Source organism: Amphiura filiformis, chromosome 1 (assembly GCF_039555335.1).
Source record: "Amphiura filiformis chromosome 1, Afil_fr2py, whole genome shotgun sequence".
In the NCBI taxonomy this organism is placed as follows: Eukaryota; Metazoa; Echinodermata; class Ophiuroidea; order Amphilepidida; family Amphiuridae; genus Amphiura; species Amphiura filiformis.
The window spans coordinates 13,054,689-13,065,982 of NC_092628.1; the positions used below are offsets into that span (position 1 = coordinate 13,054,689).

Genomic DNA, 11,294 nt, shown 5'->3' on the forward strand with positions numbered 1-11,294 from the left:
AAGAAACCACAAGCAAAACAAGAGAAAACATACTTTTCCAGGCAAAGTATACGCTACTTGGGAATAATACTACTGAAATAAATCACTGATAGAATTGTATCGACTGTTTTATTTACATGTAGCAATGAAGATTTCTTGTTTTTTGTTAATATTCTTTGCGATATTTCTCTTGACATCCAAGTATTTTATTTTTCAAAAAGAAAGATGAAGTACAGGCTAAAACTTTGCCACTATCGGTGCCGGCCATTATCTGGTTCAAAATGTGCACTTATCATGGCAATAACACTTTCGTTTACCTATTATACACAATATTTACTGCTCATAGGATCTGATGGAATCTATTGATCCCTGAGATGAACTGAAACATAGATTCCACCAGATCCTAGAACAGTTAATACCTATAATTCAGTTGCTTGGACAAGAACAAATTTTTATTTAGCATACTTTGTTCAATTTTTTCTTCTTTTAGAATTTACAAATATATGTACACTACAAGATTCCTGGCGACGGAGTACCTCTGCTGCAATGTTACTTCGCTGCTACTACCGCTGCTACTACCGAGTACACAAGCCCTTTGTGGCCGACGTTGGTACTACACCAAAGTACCAGCGTCGGCCACCATACTGTAGATACCCCCGTAGCAAAGTACTTACATCGATACTCCACCATGCGTCACCTAAGAGTCAACTGCGATGTACCGAGTAGGTGACTTATAGGCAGACCATGGTCGGGGGTACTTCGATGGCCCTTCAGCGGTAGTACCTGCACAGTAACCGCATCCATGGTGTACCCATGTGTCAGCAGTGAAGTAGCAGTGAAGGTACTTACCCGCGAGGTACTCCGTCGCTAAAGTCCTTTGATCGTAAAGTTCATTTGACTTCAAGGCGTGCGCGCCCGTGGTACAACTACGCGGCCGACTGCGCGTTCAACTACGTGTTCAACAAGGCTTGCACACGAAAGCGTTGAAGTGGAATTATTAATTTGTTATGATCTTGATGCAATTGCTTGTTGCACAATGCAGTTTTTCCGTACGCCGGCGACAGTGTTATAATTCCGTTGTTTTTCTTTTGTTTTCCGTTTTGTTCTGTCAGGAAAGTAACACGGTTTTTGTTTGTTTGATTGTTTACTTGGTTGGTTAGTTAGCTGTTTGCTTGGCTGATGGTTGCTCAGCTTGGTTGTTTTCATTTGTAATTTTTATGTTATTTAATTATTTAGTAAATTTATTATTTTTCAGAAATGTTTAGAAAAGATTACATCATGTATTTTATGTTCATATGTTTTTTTATTCATTAACTCATTACTTGCTTTAGTTATTTTACTGATTTATTTATTACCTGTTTATTTATTTAGTTAGTTACTTATTTATTTACTTATGTACCTATAAATTTACTTAGTTCTTTCTTTATTTATTTAATTGTTTTTATACTTACTTATTATCTTCACTTATTTATTTACTTACTCATTTAGATATTTATTCATTTATTTATTTATTTAGTTGCTTATTTACTTACTTGGCTATTTTCTTATCTTATTTTCTTGTTTATTTACTTATTTAGTTATTATTTACCTAATTATTTACTTATTTGTATAATTAGTTATTTACCTATCTCCCTATTATTTATTTAATTATTTATTTATCTATTTATTTATTTATTTACATCTTTGGGTTATAATTTATTTAATAACTTATTTCCTTATTTACTTACTACTTTAGTTATTTGCTTATTTATTTATTTACTTACATATGTATTGTTATTTACTTATTTATTCACTCATTTACTAATAGGCCTACTTAACTTATCCGCTTAAAAATGCCCAAAGAATAAAATAAGAAACATAAATCAAGAACATATTAATCAATATAAATCAATATGGCAACAGAAATAAATAAGAAATGGCAACCTGCTTGCCTCATTTTTTTTTGCCAGAGTACCCATGTCGGTACTCAGCTGCAGAGTACCCGGCAGGTGAGTACCAGTGCCGGTACTGAGTACCTTCAAAGTACCTACGCCACGAGGTATTCGCGAGTTGCAGCCGGCTTGCTGGGCCACAAGGGTCTGGTGGCCGACGTGGGTACTCGAGAGTAGCAGCGCTGCTACTCTCATGAGAATCCCGTAGTGTACTTGTTAATAGGCACATATGCTTATTAACAAATTTTTATGGTATTTGTTTTGTATCCTTAATTAATTTATTCTTTGTTCATTGATTGGTTCTTATATTAAACATGCAAGACCTTTATCATAGACAGCGGCCTAGGCATACACATGCGCTAGGTAAGGCTAGGCCAGCCTTGTTTGCTTTGTTTTGATTGATTGCACACAGCACTGCACACATGGCTGAGCAGCTAAAGCTTAACGTGAAAGTGTTGTAACCTCTGTGTTTCACTGTCAATATAATATATGATATAGATAAAAATTCAATGTAACTCATGAAACCGCTGTATTTGCTGCAGTTCTGCACTGCTTGTGCTTTGCAAGACACCATAACTAAGGATGATGCATAACAAACAAAGCTCACTGACTATAGATGGATACACATGATTTGACTGACCACTAGGAATAGTTACTATATCCCAAGTAGGGGAATGAGTACTTCCAATAGTACATACCTCATTGCTAGCATCAAGATGATGTTTTACTTTGCAAAATAGTTAAAATATTTTTGATACACTTTTAACCAATGAATGAGAATATATTAACCCTACTATATAAATCTTACAAGGAAAACCACTGCACATGCATGCATTCAATGTGATGCCATTGCGCAATCACCCTAAGTCATACATGCCCACCAAATCATTGGCCGGGCAAGCTACTCCCCAGTGGCATGAGGTCAGTGATCATGTGAGTGGCACCCGAGGGGTCCCAGGGTTAATTCCCGAGGGTGCCAAGTGAAATCTTTCTTCATCTTCTCTCCTTTTTTGTTTCCTTCTCTGCCTTCCGATAGCAAAAAAGCATGTCTCTTGTTAGGGTTAATGAAGAATATAAAGAGTTCTTTTCCTACAACAAGAATTAAAAATTATTCATTATCTCATGAATATAATGTGATATGCTTCTAATTCAATCACATGCAGTTCATGGTACACATATACTCCGTACTTGGGCAATTTTATTTTATTATTATATTCTCAAACCACTTTCTGACATTATCATCCAGCACAATTGCTCTTTTCATAAGTATGCTGATGATATTGAAATACCACAATGTGGCATGCCTCAAGACTTAATGTCAACTAAGTTGTCCATTCAAGAGTGTATTAATGCTGTTTTGTGTTGGGTGGATAGTAATAAGCTCATGCTCAACACAGATAAGATGGGAGTTCATCACCGTTGGTACGGTTTCTTGTGTTAGCCAGATTGAAAATAATGCTATACAGATTTTGGGCTCTGATATCACATACCTTTCCTCAGAAGATTTTGCACCTTAAAAAGAATATCTATTATTTTTATTATTATTATATCCTGAACAATTTATGCACACATGCAGCTATCATATTCATTATATGGTTAATATACAAGGGTCATTCATTAAGTTCTACCTCCTCTCTTGTAACTTTGGTTCTGTAAATAATATTTGAAGGTGGCCTCAAAAGCAAAAGAAGATTTGATACACCAGAAACAGTAAAAAATTGTAAAACGTTTACATGAAAATAGGTGTTTATCCCTCCTTTGAGATTTACTCGATATGTAATGGGTGTTTGTTTTCAAAGGGTTCATTAGAACAATAACCTAAAATCAACTACAAAATGTCCAATTATTAAACAAACACTATACAGAGGAGCTGAAAATTACCTTTGCCAGCACATGCAGCCCTGTTTACAATCATTCAGTGTTTAACCCAACATGCTGTTTCTGGTGTTGGGTTTCCCATTGGGTGCAACTTACTGATTGCTAGACACTTGTGTGTAGTGTCCACTATTATTGTTAAGGGGGTACTACACCCATTGGATTTTTTTTTGCGGGTTTTCTGCATTTTGTGGAGAAATGAGAAAAAAAAATTGGTCAAAGTGGTATGCAAAATGAAGGGGCAAATCTTCTCGTTCTATTGGTGGCATCGGTATCAATGTAGCTTACATGCTTTTAAAGGTAGAAGCTCGGAAGAGGTACATAGACCTCGATTCACAAAATCGAGTTTCTTTAGAATTTCAGAATTGATACCGTTAATCCAATCACTCACACTTGTTAAGCATTTGTGACAGACGCTAAAAGTATAAAAATTATTTTTTGGGGGAAATTAATTAATTATGCACAGCTTTGAAAACATTAATATGCATCAATTTCATGTTATCAATGAAATTAAACTTATTTCCCCCCTTTTAGTTGACAATGATATGCAAAATTTGTGTTCGCAAGGCAGCATATTTGTTTCAGGTTTGATAAGGTTGAAATTAAAGAACAGTAAATGCCTTGGTTTTCAGTATTAGGTGAATTTTTGCTCAGTTTTCTGAGGAAAAACGGGAAGCTTACAAAACATGATTTATAATGCATTTGTAATGTGAATCGGTATGTTCACAATGATAACAGTTAAATGGGACACCCTACTAGTTCACGTGTATTGACAGTTTTCGTCACTTACCTGTACCGCATGCTGAAATCATTCCACTTTAAGAAAATCCATTATAAATCCAGTATAAATCCATGAAACTCACTGTATTCGCTGCCGAAAGACTTCCGCATACATTTTTGTACAGACGCCATGATTTGGTTTTTCTAGCGGTGGGCGATTCGATACCATTTTGGTATCGGTCAATTTCGATACAATACTTTTATTTTTATGGAACGTAGGCCTATTGAAAACAAAAATAATTATTCGAAAATTGAAAAGAAATATTAAATAAAAAATCTTTCATTCTCTATTAGCGACTTCAGGTAGCGAATAAATTGTGTGTGGTAGGCCTATAGGGACCGTCGACCGTTCACAAACACTTGCTGGGGGGGCTGAAGCAAAAAAATTCATCACAAAAAATTTTGGGGCCCCCTTTAGCCTACAGACCTCCTATCATTCACATTTAAAAGTGTATAGAAACTAGTTTACGCTAGGAATTCTCATTTCATACAATTTTTAACAATGTTTCACACACCAAGTTTTCGTGTTCTTGAGCATTGTAAAGTTGCAATGTTCGAATCCAATCAAAGTAGGCCTAATTGCAAATCTTTTACAAAATATTTTACAAACACCACGGTTATATGTTATGAAAGATTTGAAACTATAGCCAATGTATTGGTTTTGTTTAATGTTTACAATTAATTTCAACACAAAAATTGTGTTAATAATGTTTTAAACTTAAATTGTCAACAGAAAGAGTCAGCTGATCATCAGGTTTTATGTCTTCTTTTAACATGAGTGGAAACAAAGGAACCCGAAGAATGTGCAAAGTTATTGACTTCGGCTAGCATCTTAAATTTAAACTCTGAGTCAAAAATAAGCTTTGTTTCATTAATTAAAAAGAAAGTTGTAAAGTTGTTGTATCTTGTTGGTAAAGTGAAGTTTGCTACTGGTTTTATTATTACCTGTGTTGCGATTCGAAATCCCACAAAGAGTAAGTAAGTTCGTTATTAAATGTGGTAGGCCTCAGTACCCCCTCCAATCCCCAACATAGGCCTACACATGGACTCAATTAATGCTGGATTCAGGTGGCTGACGCCCCCAAATAAATAAATAAAGAGAAGAGAAGGGAAGAAAGGAGAAAAGAGAAGAGAAAATGGAGGAAAGGAGGAGAGAAACTAAATTGCACGTAATTGAGTAGGCCCATGTGTAAATAACCGCACAGTCGGGACGATTGGAAGTAGGTCCTATAGAGGCCTGCGCCTAGGCATTGCTTGAAGGCGGGTCCTCGTCCTAAAAGCACGTGAAAAAATTACTCATGGTCCGCCGATATGCAGGGCCCCTCACATTTTGCCACCAAAGTCAAAAATTAAGACGGACTCCATAACGACTTCATCGATTTATGCATGCTTTAGTAATTGCCAATCTCAAGTTTTGCAAATTGATTTTGGGCCCTTTTTCTGTTTAAAGCAATTGATTCAAATAGTAGTGTAAAAACAATGCACCGAATGGCTTCAATTCGACCTTCATTTTGCAAATTTTTCAAACTTCTCAGGGGGGAACATCCCCCTCAGACTCCCCCTTGCATAGTGGATAAACATATGATAATTTTCGCTCTTCTTCCAACATTTGCAAAAGCCCAATTTGCGGTATAGGCTTACAGGGAAAACTTGTCCAAGGAAGGTTTCATGGACCATCATTTTACAAATTTGCGGCTTTTTCAAACTAAAATTTTACACACTAGTACCAAAATGGTCCACCAAATCACTTCAATTTAGTCTTCATTTTACCCTCCCCTGCGTAATCGATATACAAGTGGCCATTTTCGCTCTGCTTTCGCCGATTTATGTTTAAAACAATTTATAGGCCTCACGATAATAGGGAATTGAAACTTGTCCACGAAAGGCTCTCACAAATTTTCGGCCGCCAAACTAAAATTTTACATTAGTATATAGGCCTTGGCATAATAGTGCCAAAATTGTCCACCAAATCGCTTCAATTAGATCTTCATTTTGCACACGTTTTTTTTTTATTTCTGAGGGGGGAACACACTCCCTCAGACAACCCCCTGCGTCCCGCAAGCGCGCTCCGCGGCCATTTTTTTTCATTTTGTTTTATTTTTTCTACAAATTCGACCCAAACCCCCTGACTGCTCTAGTTCGACAATGGGTACCAAAAGCTGGTATCGCCCATCCCTATGGAGATTGACTACGTACTCTCGCTAAATAAAAAATCCCTTAAAAAGGGATGAATAAGCGTCCTTATCAACCAATCAACTTTTAAGACAAATAGGTGAAAAATGATGTTTTTTCATAATTTTTTTAATTTCACATGATCCGTGCATATATCGCCTAGCTATAAATGAAAAAATATTTTTTTAGACCAATCAAACCAATATATGGGTGTAGTACGCCCTTAATGCCAGATGTGCTTTAACATAAAAAAAATATTAAAACAAAATTAATTCTCAGATAATTTTATTTCTGGATTTTTTAGGTATTGCTGAATTGTCTGTTGAGAGCAAGGTGAATACTGGAGAAACTGTGAAATTTCAATGCATAGCAATGTGGAATACAATTATAGTGCCTTCAACTACATTTACGTTATATTATGATTCCCAGTCTATTTCTCCAACACAACTTGACATAAAAGGAATGTATGCAATAGCCAACTTTACAGCACAACCTTCAACTAATGGAGTAGGAGTCACATGTTTATTTCAATACACAGAGAATGGACAGTCAACAACAGCTTTTTATACAATCATAGAAGACTATTATAACTGTAAGTCCATGGACAGTTTGCATTGTACCATGATTTTAACTTATCATATTGTATGACTTTGTTTTATTCATGCTAGTAATGGCAAACTGCAACAACTTTTCACTAACCTAACCATGCTATTAAGTCTTTTCGTTATAGATTTGTATTACTCTGCAGGTTTACTAAAATTAATGTGAATTTCCCCATTTCAGAAAAATACAGCACAATTTTTTTTGGATTAACAAATACCCTGTTTTGCCAAATGAAACAAATCCTAATCCTTTAGTTAGTCCTAACTGGCAATTAAAATCAAATTTTAATATTTGAACAATTTTAGGAAATAAGGGCCAAAAACATAAGTTTTTGGGGTGGTTTTTTTTTTGTATGGTGTGACAATCAAGCCCACAGACTAATTTCAAATTATGCATTCTAATTTTTCTAGAGCACATTTTTCTCATTTTTTCCATAACTAAATATCAAAAATAACATAAAATATTAAAATAATGAGCTAACTTTTAGCCTATACTCAAGATTGTGAATGCTTAGACTTGTGCCAAGTTGTGATTTCAGTTGTTAGAAAACATGCAAAATTGCATATTTTGGCCCATTTTCCCTCAAATTGCAAAATATAAAAATTTGACTTTTATGGACAGTAAGAATCAACTAAAGGATTAGGATTTAGCTATGTTTTAGTTGGCAAAACAAGATAATATTTTTTTAATTCCAAAATATTAGTGCTTTTTATATCTGTAATCAGGAGTAGGCCATGTGTTATACTTTCATCATTTAAATGCTCTTGTTTTCCCTTGACTCCTTGTTTAGTAACTCCTCCAACTCCTCCAAAGTTAGGTCGATCTCCTAGAGCTGATAATGTAGGCATCACATCAGTAACAGTATCATGGGATGCATGGGGGACGTATGCAGAGGATACAGGAGATGGGCCTGTTGTCGCATACAATGTGTATAACGTAGGATCACCAACTGTGGTAGCAACAGTAGCTGTGTCACCTACTCAGCCACAAACTGTTTACTCTACCGTTGTTGGAGACCTGACTCCAAATATGTTGTATAGATTTTATGTAACAGTAATAAGAGAAGGAGCCAATGGAGAAGGACCGCCAAGTAAATTTGTTGAAGTTACTACTTTACCTGTGACAACACAGCCAACAACAACTACCAACCCACCAACAACTACCAAACCAACAACTCAACCCAAAACAAACCAAGTAGAAACCACTATGAAGATGACAACAACAATGAAAGCTTCAAAGACTGACCCAATAGTAATAGATAGAACAACCCCATCAGCTCGAAGGACTATTGAGTCAGATACACTGGCAAGTAGGACAACAAAAAGGACAGGAAGAGGTAAGTATTAACATATTTTATTTAGGCTAAAAATAACAGTTTAGCTGTCCATAACTTGACCATCCAAATTATTTTTTTATTTCATGTGAAGCTCCTTGTGTAAAGTGCACCCTCAGTTCTTCATCAGTCTTGGTTTCGTCATTTTGTTGCAGTCTTCACTTTATCTTCACCCTTGTTTCTGCACCCTTGCCTGTGACTTCACCTCTGCACCAAGTTCCAGTATAGCTTTTTGCTGCATAGTGATAGCACCTTTGAAAATTGATGGTCACAGCACTTTTCCCTTTTGATTCATTTGTGTTTTGAGGTTTTTAAAACATGAAGTAGATATGTTTGTTGGAAATGATAACAACAACAACAACAACAAAACTGCATTTATATAGCGCCTTACGAAACACCTCAAGGCGCTTTACAGAGAATATAGGGGAGAGCGGGGAGTGTTCGCCCTATATTTTTCTGACCAGCCTAGCGATGTCAATTTTAAGGTTAGGGATGACCTGCTTAGCCCATGTGAAAGCCCTATGTCTTAGCTACATATGGCCACAGTCCCAGAACTATAGGCCTTACAATAGCAACAGGATAGAGCAAACAAAAAAGTTTTGCAAAGTGGCGAACTTGCCCCATATTGGGGCAGGTTCGCATATATTGTGGGGTAAGTTCACCCTAATCACAAAAAAAGGTTTAAACATTGCATAACAATAACATATTAAATGCAAACATTTAGCAAGAGTATATGGGGCATTCATTCTCTTCTGGGGAGTCACTAAATTTGTTGCAGGGGTCGGGTCAGGGTAAAATGTAGGGGTCCAAAGTGACATATCATGTTTACAACTTCGGGGAGATTATGGATTAAGACATAAACGGTGGTATGAGTAATACTGATACCACTTAACTTAAAAAACATGCTTTTCAGTAGTTTTACCTTGTTTAATGGTATAATTATAAATATTTTGCATAATACGCTGATGGGGCAGGTCCCCTCCAGTTTGGGGTAAGTCCGCCTGGGAAGATATAGGGCTAACATGCCCCATCCTCAAAAAAAGGGCTTAACGTGCCCCTTGTGCACATTTTTGTATTTTCTTCAGGGTATGCAAAATACAAATCGAATAAGGAGTTTATAATTGCATTAAATCTTTGACAAATCCCATATGTTCCCATACAGATTTCAATTAAAACCATCTGTATTTATGTATCAATGATAATACAACAATATTAATGCAAGAAAAATTTACGTTTTGGTGTAATTTTTTTGTTTTGGCTGCAGCTCGATGAACACGTCCCTATATGTCGCGTAGCTAATATGAGAAGTTTATAATGACCTATGTCACCTAATTTTGCCATCACCAAATTCCCCGATAGCCGTAGTGCTGAGAAACAAGGGGTGGGCGAACCTGCCCCTAGGGCGAACACTCCCCGCTCTCCCCTACTAAAATACTTAACTTACAACTTAATACAACTTAAATTATACAACTATATATATTACAAGATGTGATTAAAAATACTAGTTAAAAGACCAAATGTATGTACAAAAATTAGTTAACTCTTAAAAGAGATGAATATACGCATGAAAAATACATTAAAGAAACCAGATATGCAGGAATTCGATGTCGCTCAATCAGGAAGGAGGAGAGGAGAATCTGGAGGCAAACACGATATGGAGAGTGCGCAAAAACAGTGCCATACCGTGACAGAAAGCGAAAAGCACAAAATGCAACCAGAAAACGCATGAATGAGTGACATCGAATCCTCAGCAGAAAAACATATACATCATAAAATAGTAATTATTATACGCAATGCACAAGTTTTTGGCAAGATCACTGAATGTTCCAGCGTTTATTCTGATAAAGCCATCAGCCAAGGTGGCAAAAGTCACTGATGCCTAAAACACTGTTCCATTCTTAGCCAATAAGACTGGTGTGCCATGGGGACTGGGAGGAAGACTTTCATTGCAATTCTTGCATAGCTATTTTCCGGACTCGTAACTCATAAAAGCTCCAGACAAATACTAGTAAAATTAGATCTCACCAGTTTTTCTAGTCAAATTTGACCAGAAATAATGATGTCAAATTTTACTCAATTTGTGTCAAATTTGACATTATTCAAGTCGTCTCTGTTTTGGCATACTGTCGTATGACGAAAAATGCCATTTTGAGAAAATCGCATTTAAAGTTTTTCCAATTTTTGAAGACCCACTGGAGAGCACCAAAGTAAAATATGTTTATTATTATCAAAGAATATAATCAATAATATATTTGTCTATATATTATGTATAACTTTTCTACAGACAACCATCCTGGGATTCTCCTCTATCCTACTGGAACCCTGGATGTACGTTATTCAGTGATAAAATTCAATGTATATTTATAAGCATGGATCCTCAAAGTAATTCTCGCCCACCAACAAGACCATCTAAAGTGAATGTGTAATTGTATAATATATAGAAAAAAAGTTGTAATGCTGAAAAATAAAACAAATCATAATATACATATGTTTATTTTCTAGTTCCTAATCCGCCATTGGATGTTTCAACTGTGACAATTGGAGCTACAAGAATCACACTTGGATGGAATGACCCAGAGGGTTCTAATAGGGATATTTTATTATACCATGTAAGTATGTAA

The 11,294-nt window shown here is 35.9% G+C and overlaps 1 protein-coding gene across 1 annotated transcript; it reads left to right on the top strand.

Annotated features, from left to right (window-relative positions):
- Positions 1 to 7,953: 7,953 nt before the first annotated feature.
- LOC140167939 (uncharacterized) lies at positions 7,954 to 11,294 on the top strand. Its single transcript, XM_072191235.1, has 3 exons — positions 7,954 to 7,960; positions 8,131 to 8,676; positions 11,176 to 11,294. Exons 1-3 carry the CDS (start codon positions 7,954 to 7,956, stop codon positions 11,292 to 11,294), a joined length of 672 nt encoding a protein of 223 aa, XP_072047336.1.